Below are 20753 nucleotides of genomic sequence, written 5' to 3' on the forward strand. Positions count from 1 at the left end.
ACACAAATGCTCAAACTCAGCTGACTCTGGAACACTGTGATGCTTAATATACCAACCAAGCCACCGTGATCATAACAAGAAAAAATTGTCGTTATGGTTATATCAAATCATAAATAAATAACATGGAATATATTTCAACTTATGCAGTCTAGCATGGAAATTGAAGCCAGCCATAGATAACTAGATTCTAACAGAATTTGATTTACAACTATTAGAAATTATATCACGGATAAATCTGTCTCAAGGAGAAAAGAAAATGCAACAAACATATTAGTTCTACTCTCCACATCTGCATCTAATTAGTTCACTATCACCGAAAACAGTTAATGAATCATAATCCTCTGGAAATTACAAATGGTTTAACCATAGTTTCACCATAAGTAAGCTATTTACACAAACAACTGTAACAGTAAACCTACCTTCAAAGGCATAACCATTCCAAAAGAAATATGTACAAACCAGAAATGCAATAGAAGGGAAAACAATCAAACCAGCAAGATGATCAAAATCGATACGGGGTTTTATCTACCGGAATTGATAACTACAGGTAATCATAGAAACGAAAAATTCCATAATGCTATATAGGAAATCAATTCCATTAACAGTCAACATCAATGCCAAATATATAAGCAAGCCGAGGGTTTGTTGAACTTTAAAAAACACGAAACGAAGACTGGAAACCAAAGATCAAATTCCCCGATCAACAGATTAACACTAACTTTAACCTCCACGGTAGATCATCTCACCGTCTTTATTATATTATTTCTTGTTTTTACTTCCACCAGCACCGCCGGCAGTGTTACCTCCAGCTGCCGCCTGCGCTGCCTTCTTTGCGGCCTTTTCTTGTAAGGCCTTTGCATCTCTGCAAATTAAAAAATGGACCCCATTATCACAATCAGAAGGCTAAGGAGGGGGAAAAAAAGGTAATTTAGATTTCATAAAGAAAATTAAGAGAAAAAATAAAGGAAACCTTTCACGGCGTTGTTCAGGGGTCAATCCATCGTCCTTGGAACCAGCTTTCCCTTTGTTGCCTGACCTGGATTGAGCCCTTTCTCTATCTTTTTCTCTCTGGTTGCCGCGTTAGCTTAGGTTAAGGGAATTAACATAAAAAAAAAATCTATTTTATTAAGTTCCCGATTACACGAATTATTATTTTAATCAAAAGGATATGAGTCATTGTTGATATTCTCGGGAACCAAACAAAGATTAAGCCCTGTAAAATTCAAACTACATATAAGCAGATCAAACAGTTAAAAGAAAAACAAAGGTGAAACATGTACTTAATCGGAAGAATGATAAAGAAAAATACCGTTGACGGCAGGAAAAGAGGAATTTTTTCTCGACTCCTGTCTTTGCTCGGCTTGCTGAAATTTGGATTTATATTTCCCGAAGGAATTACAATTAATAGAAAAGTGTCAACTGTGATCATGCGGATTCATTTTGATCAATTTCATCCTCCAATTTTTATCACCACACATTATATTTACACTTTCATTTTTGTCATCTACTTTTAGGTGAATTTCATTTTGGTCATCCCACCAATTGGTCAAGATAAACATTAAGGATTAAAATGAAAATATAATACATTAAAAAAATTGTCAAATTTTACTTGTTTACCCTATTCTAGAAAGTTCTTTAAATTTTAAATTTCAAAACTATTTAAATAAATTATTAAAAAATATATCCTTGATACTGTGAGCCGATTTATTACTATAATTTTAAAATTAATTAATTTAATCTTCTAAAATTTTAAATTTTATTTTATGTTTTCAAATTAAAATCAACTTAATAACTTATCTTTAATAATTGTATATGATCTTGAATCTTCTATGTTAAGCTAAAAGCAAAGAAAAATCATTGCAATTAATTAAATTAATTAATTTTATCTTCCATGCCAAACAAAATGCATATTTTTTATCACTTTTTTACCCGAACAAAGAACAAGCAATTAATTTAATTAATTGCAATAATTTTTCTCCTTTACTTTTAGCCTTGCATGGAAGATTCGAGACTATATAATCAAAAGAAATTTAAGTATAGTAGACAATTACTAAATATGAGACATTTGTATCGATTTCCTTAAGGATGATATAGGAACATAAAATAAATTTTAAGATTTAGAAGGATATTAAATTAATTGATTTCAATATTGTGGTAACAAATCAGTTGGCATTATCAAAGGATAAAAAAAATTTAAACAATTTATTTAATTTATTTTGATGTTTTGAAATTTAAAATTTCAATATTAAAAAGAAATTTAGAATTTTCAGCAATGGAATAAACAAGTACAATTTGATAATTTATGTGTATTATTTTAGTTTCTACCATTTTTTCACTTTAATCCTTGGTTTTTTACCCCAAACAATACTTAAAATATATATATTTTGAAGTGAACAAAATGAAAGCGACCTAAAAGTTGAGTGACAAAAATGAAAGTGTAAACATGATGTGACGCATATAATTGAACACTTGAGTGACTAAAATAAAAATACCCTAAAGATTAGGTGACGAAATCGCAAAGATTTAATTTTGGGTGACTAAAATAAAAACACTTTAAAAATTGAATGACTAACTAAATAATTTACCCTAAAAAAATCAAATTACAAATTACATCTTTGAAAATTGATTTTAATTTTAGCTTTTTCCAAATTTGGTTTTCATATTTTACAAAATTTTAGAAGTGTTAAACTTTTATCTTTATGAATTTTTTTAATAAAAAATCAACACTTCTACCATTTATATGCAATAAATATTAAAAAAATTAAGCTTAAATTTATAAATTTACAAACAATTAGACTCACTTTTTAATTCTTATAAAGTATGAATTTTAAATTTTAAGTATGAATTTTAAATTTTAACAAATAGATTAACTTCTCATACTTCGGCAGAGAAATGAAATAACCTCACTGTCATTATTATTTTTACATTAACTACAAGTAAACGTACTATGCATCTAAACCCACCTAAGGCTCCCTTTGGTTTGGCGATTAAGGCCGATGTGATGCAATTAGGGGTAAAAAACTCTTATCAACCTCACTGATGCAATATTTGGATGACATTCAACAGTGTGGTTAAATTGGTTTCAATCACACAAGGAGCCTTTAAATTAACTGGAGCTTTTACCTTGTGGGAGGTGTTCCATCCTTTGCAAGAAGTCGTTTTGCTGCAGAAAAGATAAGGGAACCAGATTAAGGAAGGCCAAACAATTTTGGAAGTCTTTTGGGAGGAAAGTTGTATTCTGTGTAGTTTTGGGGAAGATGGAGGCTTTTTCTGAGAATCGAACTGTCTGGAAATGAAGAGTGATTGATTGTTGTTGGGGCGGGCATCTAGAAGGTTTCTGTTTGGGCAACAAAATGATGGGCACGCCTTTTAGTATTTCTTTTTTTTTTTGCTCTTTTTTTTCCTTCCTATTATTACTTTTGGGTAGGTTTTGGGGCCATATTTGGGTCGTTGGTTGTTTTGTGTTCGGCTACTGTTGGACTTGGTGTTTGTCACGCTTTTATTTTCTTTTATATAATATAGCCCACTCCGATTTACCTCAAAAAAATAATTATCATTTTATCTAATAAATAATTTAAATTAATTTTATAATTAATTAAAATATTTATAATAATATATCAGAAGATACATTTTAATATTTTATTAAATGAATTTAGAAATTCACATATTTTTAATAATTTCGTAAAAGTGAAATAATTTAAAAAATTTCTATTATATATAATTTCTAATCTAATATTCTTAATAGTCATTTTCTAATTTAAACACATAACCGACCACACTTTCTAATCTCACTGCTACATCAATCTCATCGCTACAATAACTAATCTCACCATCACCATTGTTTTTAACCTTATCAAAAGTAAACGCACCGCCCATCTAAACTAACCCGAAATGTAGAAGAGAAATAAAAGGAAATTAAGAGAAAAAAATTATAATTAGATGAGAAAAAGTAAACTTTTCTTAAAAGTTAAATATTTTATTTACCTCCACTTTGGGAGAAAAGCTAAGGAAGTGAAAGCAAAATAAAATTTAAGATGTAAAATATATATTTGTCATTTCTTTCATTTAATTGTTTGATGAAAAGGTTATAATTATAAAAATTCTTTATAATTAATCCTTTCCTTTCCACTTTCTATCCCAACAAAAACATTAATTTTTTTTTCTTCATTAACTTTAACTATCACAATAGTAATTATTTACTTTCTTTAATTTTCCACTCTTTTACTTTCTTTTCATTTAATTTCTTTTCATTTCCTACTTTGAATCCAAACTTAGGTAGCATTTGGTATGACAAAAAGTGGTCACTTTCTTAGGAATTTAACTGAAAAGTGATTCTAATGATTGGTATGTCAATTTTTATTTACTTTCCTTAAAATTTAACTTTCCTTTGGGAGTTACTTTCCCATGAACATGGCAATGTGATTCCCATGTAGATTAGAAAGTTAAAAAAAATATTAACACAAAGTTAACCCTATCTTATATTGATTTAGGATATTAGGTAGCATTTGGTATGAACGAAAGTAGTTACTTTCTTGAGAATTTAATCCGTTAGAAAGTTATTCCAACAACTATAATGTCAAATTTTATTTACTTTCCTTGAAATCTAACTTCCCCTTGGAGTTACTTCTCCATAAACATCGCAATGTGATTCCCATGACAAAAGGTGGGAAAGTTACTTTCTCATGTAGATTGGAAAGTTTAAAAAATATTAAGAAAAAATTAACTCTATTTTATATTGATTTAGGGTAGTTATTGCCTCTTTCTTAATACTTAGTCTTACTTATTACTTCAACAGATCCTTTGCAAGTAAGACTTTTTCTTTGGTTTTGTTTTTTTCTCCCAACCACAAAATTAACTTAGCACTTGTATTTGTATGAAATACTTATTATTATTTTTTTGTAAAATATCGGTAGAACTATTCCATTTAAGCTGTGTAGGGATTATGAATTAGACCTGTAACACCCTAAAATTGATCCGACCAACCGAATCTGAATCTTGGGTGTTACCAGTCTAATACAAATGTAACCCAACTTTAATTACACAAATTACAATAGATTTGAACTACTTAATTACAAGACCTCATAATACAATACATAAGTATAAACATTGAAGAATTTCCCTTATAATACATAAAGATTTGATTACAAATATTACTAAAATAATGTCCTGGTCTAATGTGGTTATCCCAACTCAAGGGTTTCTATGTGCCAAACAAACTCGATCACGCCATCAAGCTTGCTCTGTATGCATAATAATTCAATACGCCATTTCTTAGGTGTAGTACTGGTATCGTTTCCCCCAGGCACAACATCACATTCAACCTTGAATAGAAAACACAATCCATGTAAGTTCATGAGAATTTAGTGAGATAGACACCCATTTACCTGAATCATTTTTTTTTGTATTTCACATCTAGTAATTTAATTTACCATCTCATTGTTCTTTGTTCTTTGTTCTTCAACTTGTCTCTAGAGAATAACTTCCAAGAATGTCATTCTTCCTACCATAGATGTCACCCCTGACTCTGAAGTCATGTCTTATTTTTTGCATCTTTGATACATTGCTCACGTTCTTCACTCTGTAGCTTCGTGATTCCTTAATCATACCCATTCCAGAGGTTCATTTAGACAAAATATTGTTATTCTTATATACATACTCTAAGTCATCATTTCTTCGAAATCTATAAATGATTTCGTACTTAAATAGAAAATACATTCTTTAATTATACAACTTGATCATTTATGGAGAATACTCTTTTTCTTCTAAAAATTACAAACATGTAACCTTTTTCAATTTACTAGACATAGCCCTTACTCAGATTTGTTCTTCAAGTATAATTAACCCATACTTCGAATTCGCCATGTTTTTTGCCGCATTTTAGTTTCTCTGTTCTTCTTTAAAGACCATGCAGGGTACGCCATAACATTTCATACGAAGCTCGCCATAAGGGAAGCTCATTAGAATATCTCATCGAAGGTGTAACATGATACGCCACATGGGTTTTTTCCTTCAGAGTTCATTGCAACTATCGTTCCTTTAGAGTTCATCATAAATACCATTTTTTTCTTTCAAGGTCTGCCACAGAAGCGTTTCCTTCAGATGGTTGCCATAAGGGTCATTCTTTAGAGTGCGCTACAAAGGCATTCCCTTTATAGATTGCCACAAAGGCTTTCTTTTCATAGATCGCCAAAAAGACTACTTTTTCATAGATTGACGCAAACACTTCCTTTTTTCTAGCATGTTTACAATAGGGATTCGCCTAGACTTACATTTCATGAGGTTTACCCCCATCGTCCTGGGTCACGTAGAGAACCCTATTGGGTAATAACATTTCTTTAATTTTTTTCCATATGATGTCATAGCCCAACTATGGTCTTACATAATATGGTGCCATGGCCATGGACTTTTTCTTTCAGAGATTCATATCAGAGATTATGTTTTTAGTCCTGACGGATCCCTTTAGACTCCACCGCGATGAGCAGACATAGACTCTTCATACACTGACATCATTCAAGACTCAACACTTGATTCATACAGACACCCAAACTATTTCCAGACATGCCCATACAATAATATTTTAACTTCAGGATTCCTATCACTAATTTAAATTCATCAGATTTCATACAAACTACACATGCAAAGTCCATCAAACTTTCATGCAATAACATAATCATCATGTCATACTTTTCTAGATTCAGTTTCATAGATCAATCACCTTTCACAAAATCCCTCACGTGAACAATATTCAAACAATAGTCAGCTTAGAGACTCACTTGACAACCATAGATAGTAGCTTGAACCTTAGATCCAACGTCCAATCAGGGATTATAGCAACCACTGCCTTATAAAATAGAAAATCACCATTAAAACTCATTTCAAATAACCTTGTCATCATCTCTAACCCAAATAACCCACATAAAAATTCTTACTTCTTCATCTTACAGTTCATACATTCTTAAAGGCCTAATCTTTCATAACATACGAAGCCATAAAACTTACCTTGACATGAATAATCATCCATATAATCCAAGATTTCATCTTCAACTCAAAGAAATACCTTTTTGCTTATTAAGCCCCAGATAATAATATTCTAGAGGAAGGAAAAAGGGAACTCCTTTATCCCAAATCTTGAATATCTATTAATATAATCTAAGTCCTTATTAGAACTTGACAAGTACTTTTTTCTATAATGTTTTATCTAAAAGTCCACAACTTTCGAGAAACCTATTTGAATACCCCTTTATCCTTTAACTATTCTGGTTCACATCCAGTTGGTTCCTAACCAGCTTACCTTACAACATAACTTGCACAGTATCACGTTTAAAACACACTATTCTTCTAACATGAACTCACACTGTCGAAACTATTTTTTTATTAAAAAAAAGGGAATCAACTTTGAAAATGAAAATGGAGTCGCCACCAATCCTTTTTCGAGGTGTGGTCGGGTCACCTTAAGATTTTAATAAAACATTTGGATTTACTAAAATAACGATTTTGGTCTTCGAATTTTGAGAAAACAAGTTCGGGAGTCGGTTACGCGCGAGGAATGATTAGCACCCTCGTAATGCCCAAAATTAGTACCGAATTGATTGTTTAATGTCTTAGTGTTGAAGATTTGAAAAGATTTTAAAATACGATCCTTTTAAAAGTAAATTTGAACAAACCGAATTGGATGATAAGACACACTCATTTCAAAGAAATAAATTGTCACACTCAGTGAGTTAGGGTGCAACAGTTTAATCTTCGAAATTAAGTTTATCTTTTAACTTTTAAAACTCATACATTTTGAGAAGGATATTTGGTTATTTGGGTCAAACGAAAAATCAGAACCCAGTAAGTTAGAATTCAATTTCTCGAAATTTTTAAACACCAAATATTGCCTTTATTTCAAAAATCTTTAATTCGAGGTAGCAAAATGTCAGATCCAGTGAGTTAGGGTCTAACATTTAGAAATCCCAAAAAAACTTTATTTAGAACCTGTATGGTTTTATTGCAAAATAAATACTTGGCTATCTAAATTCATCGAAAAAAATTGAAGCCCAGTAAGTTAGGGCACAATTCTCTCGAGAATCGTGAACACCGAGCATTTTTTAAAAATTTACGAAATAAAATGACTTTAGTGCTTTAATGAAACACCATTTTTAAAAAAATTTCAAAATAATATTAAAACAACAATATATATTTTAGAAATGGATAATTTAATAAGTTATATACGAAAGAATAATAATATTATATGAAAAATATTATCATGTAAATATAATATATATATGTAAAATATACAAAAGATGAATTTTAAAACATAATAAAAAAACATCAAAAAACCTACACAAATCATATCAAAATTTCATAAAATATATATAGAAAAATCAATAATGAAATAAATAATAACAAGTCAAGTTTGAAAATAAAAGAATATAATAGATTTAAAAATTTGATGTATGATAAATTTAAAACAATATTAATTTGAAATATTAAAATAATATTATAAATAAGAACTAAATTTGTTAAAATAAGAACTAATTTAAACTTAAAATTAAACTAATAAGAGATTAGCTAAAATCAAAACAAAATTAAAAGAGAAAATAAAACCAAATAAAATAAATAATGGAACGAAAATTAAATTGTAATAAAACAATATTAAATAAGCAGCACACATAAATAAAAAAAGGATTAAAGTTGTATTCGACTAAAAATCGAAGGACTAAAACAACAAATAAACACACAGATCCGGGCATTCAAATCCTAACAGTGGAAACGACGTCGCTTAACTGAGGACTTAAATGAAGTCGAAGTTAAATGCATAGTACAAATTAAAAAAAGAAGAAAACTGAATCGAAACAACACCAAATACAAAGGGGCTTATTGCGCAAATAGACCATTGAGCAAAAAACGCGCGGATCCTTCCCTCGGGTCGGGTCACCGCGCGGGTCGCTGAGGTTGAATCACCAATACAGCACCGTTCTAAGGCCACTGAAATAGGCCCTAAACGGTGCCATTTTTCGCTCCTTATAAAAGCCACTAAAGAACCCTAAATCAAAAACCCTACCAGTTTACTAACAAAACGACACTAACCCTCTAACATCCCTTTTGCGCCGCCTCAACATCGGAGCCCCCAACCATCCGGTTCCGATTAGAACCAATGAAGGATTCGACGGCGGGCTTAACCAAGTACGGATTCCATCCCCTTCCTTTTTATTATCTCATATATGCATATATGGTAATGAATAACAGATCGAAGAAAAATAAAAAAAGGAAAAAAAACGAAAGCAAACTTTGGGATTCACCTTAAAAAAACGATCTTTGATTTCTTTTCTCTCTTTTTTTTTGTTTCAATATGCGCGTAAAAAAAACAAAGGGCTTTTTCTCTGATTTTATAGCCTCCTTCAAAAATGAAATCAAAAAACAGAAAAAAAATACAATCTTTTTTCTTTGCTGCGTTGTTTATGTTCTATTTGCAGGTACCGCGTACGGAGGTGGTGGACGTGGCGTGTACGGAGGTAGGGGTGTTCATTCGGTTAACCGACCGGTTAACCGACCCGAAATAACATTAACCGAATTAACCGACCTTTCAAAATTTTTAACCGTTAACCGAACCGAAATTTTTTCAAAAAAAATTAATCGAACAGAAATTTTTTCGGTTAATTTGGTCGGTTAACCGAATTAACCAAAAATTATATATTTTTTATTTTTGGTTAAAAATTAACCGAATTAACCAAATTAACCGGATTACCCGAATTAACCGAATTACCCGAATTAACCGAATTGAATCACTACATAATTAAATTATTTTTAGACTTTTACACCATGTTTGGTTGGGTGTATTGGCATAGCCAATACACCCCTAATCGGTGGGTCCCGCTTAATCCCCCTCTAATACTTTGTTTGGTTCAGTGTATTGCTATTACAGGTCTAATACACTACTGATCTAATCCCCAAAATCCACCATTTTCTAATCTCTTCCTTGAGCTCAGATTAGGTGCTGCTTCAATTTTGGTCCCTGTTTTACCCTCCCGATTCACGCTTCTGTTTTACCCAAAATCCACGTTCTGTTTCTTCCTTCTACCTTTCTTCTCCACTCTCCTCACCGTCTTCTCCTCTAACATCTAGTGTGTTCTGCTCCTCTAACATCCTCTGGCGTACCATTTGTGGGTGTGTTCTTCTTATCGAGATTTTTTTTCCTTTTAGTGTGTTTTCATAGTTCTTTATTTGGTCTGTGAATGAAAATGATGAAAATTTCTGGGTTTTTGATGCTTGGTAATTTAGGAAGCCTTTATTATAAACTTTTTGAGATATTTTTTTCTATTTATTTGAAGTTCAATGATTTGGATATTGGAACATATATTGTGTTTTCATCTAACTTTCTCAAATCCCAAACAAAAGACCCCTGAAAAAAAAAGGGGTTCTTTTTAGATTTTGAAATAAAGGCAGAAAAATGGTGAACTGGGAGCTAAACAGTTGCTGCAATAATGGCCAAGTTACCTTTCTGGTTACAATTGGTGTCTTCACTGTTGTCATTCTTGTTGTAAGCTTCTTTCTTGAATTTTTTTTCTCTTGTTTATAACAAAGATCATCTTTTTCTCTGCTATGCTTTTGGTTGTTGTAAGGAAACAATATAAACACGGTAAAAACAATGGGGTAATTTTGGTAAGAGCTCCCTGGTTATGTTTGTTTGAAGGATGATATATCTACGGTTTAGTTGACTAAGCCATGATTGTTAGTTTTAGTTTAAAATTTAATAAGTTTCTTGTTTTGGAGAAACCATCGAATTGATGGTAATTTGAATTACGAAATAGATTAACAGTTTAAATAGTTTCTTGGTTTGCACGTTGAAGGAAATTGGGTTCTTTTCTGGGAGCATTTGTGATTTACTTTTGTAATACTTGTTGTAAATCTGTTCATAAGGAACTCATAAATGCTATGGCATTTACAACAATTTTCATAAGTTGTTCATAAGGATGAGGATGCCAAAGTTTTAGGAGTTTTCTAGGAGGATTCACTGCAGTTGAATTTCTGTTAAAAGATACAGCATTATTTGGAATTTGAACTGGTTGCCTCTGTTTGCTTAAATGGATTGACCTAATGTTTCCCCCTGATTGTTGTAGCTATGGAGAACAGTGTTGTTGCTGCCTTTTAAGCTCATTACAGTATTCTTGCATGAAGCAAGTCATGCAATTGCCTGCAAACTTACCTGTGGTCATGTAAGAAAGCCCTTTCCTTTATCACTTGTCATATGAAGGGTTTAAACATGTCTTTAATGTGACCATTAGATTTTGGCTGCATAATTTTTCTACTAACCCATCTTGCTGGTTTTAGTCTTTGGATTATGGTCTGCTCAATTATCAATGTTCCTTTATCAGCCAACTAGTCTAGTTGAAGTCCTATAGGTGTTATTTGGAGATGTGTGTAAGAAGTGACTGTATTTTTAATGTGGCAGGCACTTGTTGATGCCCCAGATATGGTAAGAGGCCAAATGAACTTCAAGAGGCTTACATTGACAGATATCACAATTGACATTCCACGTGTTCCCAAGAACAAATGGGTTGATCGAAGCTATGGAGAAGGCTGGTAAGGACGACGACAGCTTTCACTAGCATTTGTAATGTTGTTTCTTGAATATATGTTTTCTTTCTTATCACTCTTATGTTAACTTGCAGATGGTAAGAACAAATGGGAAAGTAGCTCGTGGGGTAGAAAGTTGATTGTCCAGAAGAGAAGAGCATCTCTCAACGACTTTGATAGGTTCAAGCTTATGTTGGCTAAGATCAAGGTCAATTTCCGATACACCCCCTATTGTGTCTACCCGTTTTATACCAGAGTTATTTTCTTGAAAGCACTTCCTCAAAACTTTAATCGAAGCTTGATGAGCTGTAATACGGTTTTGTAGAGGTTTGGAGTCATCAAGCAAGAACTTGGTAAGCTGAAAAAGGAGAATGCATCTTGAATTTGATATTGAATCATGGATTTTTGTTAGTTTTTGTCATCAAACATTCTGCAGGTTGTTCTTTTTTGTAATTTTTTCTTTTATTTACAAATGATTAAAAAGATTAAAGATCAGTTGAGAGATCTTTGTTTGCTATATTACATATTTATAGTGACTTTAATAGCAGGATATTGCTTTGCTTGCTGCAATTTTTCTTATCAAAATTCTGGTATTTATTTATATTCCCTTTATAGCATAATGAAAAATAAGACACTTAAGCTGTTTAAGTTTATAAGCTTCAAAATAAAAAGTTTTGATGTATTGTTTAGACAAACTCGAGCTGCTCAAGCTAGATATCGAGTTAATTATCTTACCTTAATTTATGTGTGTATATACTAAGTTTTGCTGATAATAAATATTAACCATTCATTCAGATAATTTTCCTATACATATGTATTTGTGTATATAAAATCATGCATTTATAAAGTAATAAAACACTGTTCAATACAACCAAGCATTTGGTTTAAATGATTGATACATGATCAAAACAAAAAGAATAAGAAACAAAGAATGAGTAACAAACAGTTACATGTTAATTTTAATATTAATTATTTCAAATTATCTTTTATAGTATCATATATTATGATTTGAGTAAATTCATATAAAAATATTAATTATTAAGAATTTTATTAAATTATGATTTGAGTAAATTCATATAAGAATATTGATTATTAAGAATTTTATTAAATTATATATTTTAATTATAATATATTTAATAATAATTATGTTTAAATATGATTAAATTATTTATTATTGATATTAATAATCTTATTAAAATTTAAATAACAATAACAATAATCATTTACCAAAACAAATTTATGCTAAGGGTATTCTAGTCATTTTAGTTTTTTTCCATTATGCTATTACACCTCTATTCCATTCAACCAAACACAAGATTACTATTACGCCTCTATTCCATTACATTCAACCAAACAGTTGATTTGCTATTACACCTCTAATCCAATACACCTCTAATCCAATACAGCGAACCAAACAGTTTTAGAATTTTATTTTTATTTATTAAATTATTTGTAATTTTTATGATTGGGTTGGGTTGGGTAATTGGGTTGGGTTGAATACTTGGGTTTGGATTGGGTTTAGGTGAATAGTGGGCCTATTTATATATTATAATTTTATTTATTAAATTTTTCGGTTAAACCGAAAAAATTTGGTTAACCGACCAGTTTCGAACCGAATTAACTGTTAACTGAAAAATTAAAAAATAATTAACCGACCCCCGACCGAAAAAATTTGGTTAACCGACCGATTAACCGAATTCGGTCGGTTAACCGAATTTTTTCGGTTTTACCCGAATTTTGCACACCCCTATACGGAGGCCTGCTGGAGGCGCATGACAGAGCAACGGACGAAGGCGCACACGCGGGGGGTTGGGGGTGTTGCGGCGCTGGAGGCTTAGGGTTTTTGTTGGCTGAAAACTGTTTTGCATTGGATTAGGGTTAGGTGATTTGGGCCTGGGGCTGGACCTGATGTAATAGGTTTAATTTGGGCTTTATTTATTTTATTTATTTTATATAATTGGGCTGGGCAAGTTGGGCTATTACACACACTCTCAATACCTTTCCACTTGGTAACTACCTTGTTCCAATTGACATAGCTATCTGACATAACATTTCATTAACTGAAACACATAACTGTATCCGCCCAAAATGTACCTGGGCGAATACCACTCCGCCAGTCATAATATCTTAGGACTATTCGCCAAACCTTGTTTCCGTTAGAACTGGGGCGTTACAAGACTACCAATGATTAGCCTTTACCTAAAACAAAACGTGATTTTAAGTTTTTTTAATTTATTCCAAAACAAATTTTATATATTCACGATTTTATATATGCATTAGTATGTTTAGAATATACATACAAGATAAATTTAAAACAATTTTACTTTTAATTAAAATTATAAATAAAAAAATAATTTAAAAAGTATCAATTAAATTTTATTATTAAATCTTTTATCCATATATTTGTTAAGAATAGTTTTTATTATAAAAATTAAATACATTAATATTATTTTTATTTAATAAGGGTAATATCATAAATTATCACTACATTCTTAGGAAAGTATTTAGTGAACTAAGCAAGATAATGTAACTTTCTTGAGATTTTAATCAACACCTTCCAATGTATACCAAACGTTGTAAAGTAACTTTCCTGACAATCACATTCTCAACAATCACATTCCATTGGAATAAAAAGATGTAAAAGCACCAAACGCTACCTTAATCTATTAATAAATGTAAAAATAAAGCTATCGTCTCATTCCTTCTTGATTTTCTCTATTACTTCAACGAATTCTTTGCAAGAAAGTTTCTTTTTCCTAATTTTATTTTTTATATAGTATATCGTTTACATATTATGTTTATTTTCTATTGTTTTCTCTCCTTTCTTTTTGATATATTAATTTAAAATTCAATTTTATTATAGTATTTATGAATATTTATGAGCAATAGGAAAAAAAATTAAGGCTTAGGTTAACTTTTAAGATTGATTTGATCATAACTTATTATTTATAACATTATAAGTTTATTATATTCTCTCTTTTTTTTTGAAAATTCACTTTTTGATATCTACTTGAACCAAAACAACAATTCTTTTATGAGAATTAGATCATAGATTAGGTTTAATTCATTATAAAATTGAGACTTCTTTGGAACATCTTCGTTTTTTTTTAGATTTAACCACCCTCAATCTTGGAAGAAAGAACAATAAAGAACCAACATAGGGTAACCAACTCTTCCGAGCTACAAATTTGATTTAGCACTTGTATTTATATGAAATAATTATTATTTTTCCGTAGAATATGGGCAAAAAATTTCCATTTAAGCTATGTAGGAATTGTAGGTTAGACTGCCTTCTAGAACCGCTCTTGCCTCTACTTTAAAAAACAAATCCTTACCACACAGCCAATTTGCATCAGTCTCTAAGTACACCTCCAATAAATACAGTAAGACTGGTAGTTGAAACCGCACCATCTGTGTTAAGTTTTATCCATCTCCTCTCCAGTCGAGACCAATGCCACAATGTAGGCATGGGACTGGGTTGAACCAATTTCAATGCTAGCTCGGCATAGCTCTTTGCCCTAGAATAACATGTATCTGCAATGACTTGTACATAACTAGCTCGGCATAGCTCCTCGTAAATTCTACATGTTCCATATGAACCACTCCTAGAAAGAGATTAAAAAAAATACTTTGTACTCGTCTTGGAACTACGGATAATCAATACCGATCTAGGATACGTGCTAACATTTGAAAGTTTTATATATTATATAAATTCTAAAATTTGTGAAATATTTATATATATTCTTTTCTCATTCTTATTTTTTATATGTTTTATCGTTTCATATAACCATAGGTCTAGAAAGTTACAAAATTATAATTGACACAAAAAAAGTTACTAAATTATTTTATTAAATAAATTTGTTATTCACAACCATTATTAACTTATGATAAAAGTTAATTTTTAGGTCAAATAATTAAATAAAAGAGTTCTCTATATTCTCATCTTTTTCATTTTGTTTTAATAATTAAACTGTGGATAATGTATTTAATTTCTCAATCAAATTTGGAAAAATCTTATATATTTATTTAGTTTTTACATATTTAAAATTTATAATTTTTTTAATTTTGACCCATCCAAAATGAATCTAAATAATTATTTGTTCATATTCATTCTATATGAACATTTTAATTAAATTTTAAAAAAATATATTTTAGTTTGTAAGAAAATATTCTTTGCTGATGAGACATGCCACGTTAATATAGGCATGCTAGCATAATATCATATAGTAGTTTCTGCATTTTTTTTGGTGACATAATTTCTAGTGGCTTTTGTCAGTCATATTAGTTCGGTTAATGGTTAAATTGGTCAATTAATAATTTTTGTTAAGATAGAAATCTTAATTGATTTTTGTTGGATGATAATTTTTTATAAGAGTTGAATTGATTATTTAAATTATTATTTTTATATAGTTTTTAGCGGACTACATAGAGAAATAGAAGGAAAGAGGTTAAGTGTTAGAGAGTTGGATACTTTGGGTTTATTTCCATTTAATTTCCGTGGAGCAAGGAAATTAAAAAAGAAAAAACAGGCAAGGCCCCTCCCTTAATTTCCCCCATAAGACTCGCTCCATTTTCACAATCTCTGTTTTTATCTCCCTCTCCAAACCCTAACATTGAAACCAGAAAGAATTCTAACACAGACAGAGACAAACAAAAGACCAGGCCAGACAAAGTAAGTCTTTTTCCGTGCGTGTCCCATACTTCATAATGATTAATATATTTCTTCTTCTACTTCAAAATTATGAATAATTAGCTATAATTGTATTGTTTCCTTTTACAGGTGAATGATTGAAGGCTGTGAAAGTCTTTTTCGTCAGACTTGTTCTGTTTCTGTAGATGTAAATCCCGATAAACCGTCACACCAATCTTAAGGTATCCGATGTTTGTTTTATTTCTGTAGATGCAAATATCTTTATTATTATGATTATGATGATTTCATATTACTAACCATAAACAATATATGTTAACTGTAATGCTATGGAAAGTGGTAACCGGAGGCTTACGCTGTTGGAGCAGATATCAGCGGTTGAGAACGGCCGGATTAGTATGGCTGGTTTAAATAATGATGGAAAATCGTCGCCTCGGCACCGTACGCTTCTGGATATTATACGGGACGATAGGACCCTCAAAGACAAGAAGAGTTGGAAAACGTTTCGGGATAAGTTACGGCTGAAGCGAGCAGGTTCGGCCTGGATCTCCTCCGTCCGTGTCCCCACTTCCGATGTTAATGTTCAAGGTAGTAGATCACGGTCCCCGCGCCACGGTTCGCCTCGTTCTAACTCCTCTGACACCACCCATGCCAAGGATGGAGGCGAATGTGTCCCGGTTTCTGACCCGCCAGTTGTGAACTCTAAGATGCAATTGGTGCGGAGGGATTCTATTCGGTTTGGCAACAATTCCTCTCACGCCGATCACAATGATTCTGTTGATGCCACCATGCCCAGCGATGCTCCACGCTCAAGAAGCTCCAAGCCACAAATGGCCCGCCACCCATCGATTCGTATGTCTTCCGCAAGCCACCACCAAGATGACGACGACGACGGAGACGAATACGACGTTGCTGAGGGCAGCGATGACGAAGAATACGAGTCTCCTGAGGAAGATGAAGGATCGCAACCTCCGGTAGAGGTACTATCCAAGGAGAGATCATTGTCGGCGAGGGAGGCGGTGGCGGCACAGGAAGCGGCGGAAGCAGCGGCGGGGAAGGGTGCGGTGGTGGAGCCAGTTAAGATGTCATTAATGGATTTGTTGGGGGAAACGGGATACGGGATGGGCGAAGATGATGACGACTACGACGACGAAGAAGAAGATGAAGAGGAAGATGAAGTAGCGGTGTCATTGAGCGGAGGGATGGAATACACGTGTGGCGTGTGCATGGTTAGGCATAAAGGGTCGGCGTTTATTCCATGCGCCCATACCTTTTGCCGGCTTTGTTCTAGGGAGCTAATGGTTCAGAGAGGTAACTGCCCGCTTTGCAATGGCTACATCTTGGAAATTCTTGATATCTTCTGATATTAGTAACTTCTATCTCCCCATGGAGGAATGAATTAGTGTAAACAATAGCACTTGGAATCCCCTACCAATTTCTCCTTCAAAATTTTGATTAGGTTTTGTTTAATATGTGATTTACGTAAGCAAGTATTCCCAAATGCAATGAAAGGTTGACACTGAGAAAGAGAATTTGGTTGATCTGCTCTTCCATCTTCCTACAATAAATATGGGTAAATAACAGAACGTAGAGTGAGTATTGGAGGGAAAATTTTTAACGAAATATCCCCTTTCAATTTACAATAAATATTTAAGTATAATAAATAGGTTTTATAAAATTTTAGGTGACTTTTTTTTTTGGAAAATTGAATTTCACTCGAAAATTGTTTCCATAATCTCAACTTCGTAAGAGAAGGCTAAATTTTTTTCAATTTTTTTTAAGTTATAGATCAAAAAGTTATATTGGTTAGATGATTATTCCGACCTTTCAAAACTTGCTTGTAATACTTTACATTCAATCTGGATGATGGTCGGATGCAAGATACTACATTCGTTGTCCAAGCAACTAAAAATTAATTCACATACATACAAAATTTATGAAATTTTAAAGCAAATTATATAAATGTGGCAATTAGTACATGTTATGCATGTTAAATGAACTCAAGCAGGCCCTCATACATTAAACCGAGATCAATGATGCTTAGAAATGGAGCAGGTTACGAATCCTAGGTTAAAGTAGCAAAATGCAGGGTAATGTCTTGAGACAGTAAAGCCATGTCTCGAGATGTGTCTCTCCTATTTCATGATTTTTAGTTTTGAAGTTTGAAGAACCATGTCTCGAGACCTTGACTCGTATGTTTGTTAAGATTTTTGTCCCTTTAGTTTAGTTATTTTGTAATTCATACTTATAATTTTTCAAATAGATTGGTTAATAAAATTTCATATGGTTAAATTACTATATTTCGTACTTTGTATAACACCCCTCGCCTGACCTGATCGATAGGTCCAAGCTACGGGATGTTACAGTCATTGTCAGAACAACTACATACAATTAACATTCACATTAAAATATAAATCATGCAAACACAACTATTACAGATCATAAATCACATTAGGACCAAATTACAATAATTCCAAAATTTCAAAACGACGTCGCGATGTGAGGAGTTCCTCGTCGCAACGTGACCGCCTATGTTGCCTCGTTGTGACGACGGGGTTCCTCGTCACGCCGTGGTCCAAAACCCAGATCTCGTCGTGACGACCATCGTTTGACTTCGCAACGTAGACTTTGTTTTTGACACAAACTAAGCCTTTTGGTGTCTATTTCAACCAACAAAACTATTATACATATTTAGTGCATTTAGCATCACAATTAACTACATAAAAATGTGCCAAAACACATGCCAAACAATCATTTAACCATTTTCTCAATCAACTAAATCAATATGTCACAATTTGACACCAAATCAATTCAATTCAACTTATACCAATTCAAGCATACATCTAGTCATTCCACACCATCATTTAGTCATATCATTCTTACTCAAATATATATCATATCAAGTATTGTACTTTTAATTCAAGATGTTACCAAAACAAACATATTTAAATAGGCTTTACCTTACCAAATGTTCAAACATTAGAATAGGTTGAACAATGATAACATTCATGTTACCAAAAGCATAACTCTCATTTACATGCTACAAAATCGGGATTCAAAACTATTAAAAGACTACCAAATCAATAACGAAATAGTGTGAAATTCTCGTAGATCCGATCAACACGTTCAGAAAAATGGTAATCTACAAAGAAAGGGAAAACGACGGAGTAAGCATTTCAAATGCTTAGTAAATTCATATATATTTAAATGATAAACTTATCTCGATTTACATTTTAACAACTCAAACTAAATAACTTAGTAAAAGCTGTCTAACATAACAAATCACAACAATAAGATGGGTGTTAACCAGAAAGCCGGTTATGTTAATGTTGAAATTGAGAATTTTTAAAATTGGAAATTCTTGATATCTTTTGATAGTAGTAAGTTCTATCCCTCCATGGATGAATGAATTAGTGCAAACAATAGCACTTGGGAATCCCCTACCAATTTTTTCTTCAAAATTTTGATTAGGTTTTGTTTAATATGTGATTTAAGTAAGCAACATATGATATAATGAGAGTATTCCCAAATGCAATGAAAGGTTATCGCTGCAAAGTGGTTGACATTTTGAGGAGCTGAGAAAAGGAATTTAGTTGATCTACTCTTCTATTTTCCTACAATGAATACAGGTAAATCACATAATGTAGAGTAAGTATTGGAAGGAAAAAAATTCAGGAAATTTTCCAATGAAAAATATCGCTTTGTAATTTAAAATAAATATTCAAGTATAATAAATAAGTTTTATAAAATTTTAGGTGACTTAAAAAAACCATAATTTTTTATTGAAAAATTTTCAATCAAAAAATGTTTCAATAATCACAACATCACAACAGGAGGTTAAATTTTTTTCAAATTTTTTATTAAGTTATAGATCGAAAAGTTACATTGGTTAGATGATTAATCCGACCCTTCAAAACTTGCTTGTAACACCCTACATTCAATTTGGACGATGATCGGATGTAAGATACCACATCTGTTGTCCAAGCAACTCAAAATTGATCTACATACATACAAAATTTATGAAAATTTAAAGCAAATTATACAAATATACATGTTATGCGTGTTAAATGAACTCAAGCAGGCCCTCATACATTAAACTGAGATCAAGGATGCTTAGAAATAGAGCCAGGTTACGAATCTTGGGTTAAAGTAGCAAAATATAAAGTAATGTCTTGAGACAATAAGCCATGTCTTGAGATGTGTCTCTTCTATTTCATGATTTTTAGTTTTAAAGTTTGAAGAATCATGTCTCGAGACTAGGGGTGAGCAAAATTCGATTCGATTCGAAAAACTCGATAAAATTTTCAATTTTTGAATTAAATAGTTCGAGTTATTTCAGTTAATCAAGTTATTTCGATCAACTCTAATAAAAAATTAAGTTTTTCGATTTAACTCGAATGTGAATTACACAATTCGAGTTATCTAAAAATCCAAATAAGAAAAGGCAAAACTACGCCATTTTGATAAATGTTTACCTTTTCTAAAGTTAAAAGTTAAAACCATTAAGTTAAAAGGCAAAACTACGTTGTTTTGATAAATGTTTACT

The 20753-nt window shown here is 31.7% G+C and overlaps 2 protein-coding genes across 2 annotated transcripts; one reads left to right on the top strand and one right to left on the bottom strand.

The window, feature by feature from the left end:
- Window positions 1-556: 556 nt before the first annotated feature.
- LOC107954908 (uncharacterized) lies at window positions 557-3349 on the bottom strand. Its single transcript, XM_016890591.2, has 5 exons — window positions 3124-3349; window positions 1310-1419; window positions 1171-1213; window positions 971-1079; window positions 557-862 (listed from the first exon to the last, which is right to left on the bottom strand). Exons 1-5 carry the CDS (start codon window positions 3140-3142, stop codon window positions 760-762), a joined length of 384 nt encoding a protein of 127 aa, XP_016746080.2. The 5' UTR covers window positions 3143-3349; the 3' UTR covers window positions 557-759.
- Window positions 3350-16069: 12720 nt separating this feature from the next.
- On the top strand, window positions 16070-17780 carry LOC107956786 (protein bfr2). The gene is made up of 3 exons (XM_041096525.1): window positions 16070-16231; window positions 16340-16431; window positions 16545-17780. Exon 3 carries the CDS (start codon window positions 16606-16608, stop codon window positions 17569-17571), a length of 966 nt encoding a protein of 321 aa, XP_040952459.1. The 5' UTR covers window positions 16070-16231; window positions 16340-16431; window positions 16545-16605; the 3' UTR covers window positions 17572-17780.
- The last annotated feature ends 2973 nt before the right edge of the window (window positions 17781-20753 follow it).

This window comes from Gossypium hirsutum, chromosome D07, assembly GCF_007990345.1.
Source record: "Gossypium hirsutum isolate 1008001.06 chromosome D07, Gossypium_hirsutum_v2.1, whole genome shotgun sequence".
Classification (NCBI taxonomy): Eukaryota; Viridiplantae; Streptophyta; class Magnoliopsida; order Malvales; family Malvaceae; genus Gossypium; species Gossypium hirsutum.

Excerpts from the sequence above, each read along its gene's own strand:
- LOC107956786 (XM_041096525.1), top strand. The coding sequence starts at position 16,606 with ATGGCTGGTTTAAATAATGATGGAAAATCGTCGCCTCGGCACCGTACG.
- LOC107954908 (XM_016890591.2), bottom strand. Across the intron at positions 1,080-1,170 it reads GAGAATATCAACAATGACTC|GCGGCAACCAGAGAGAAAAA; the intron begins ATATCCTTTTGA and ends ACCTAAGCTAAC. Across the intron at positions 863-970 it reads CCTGAACAACGCCGTGAAAG|AGATGCAAAGGCCTTACAAG; the intron begins GTTTCCTTTATT and ends TTTAATTTGCAG.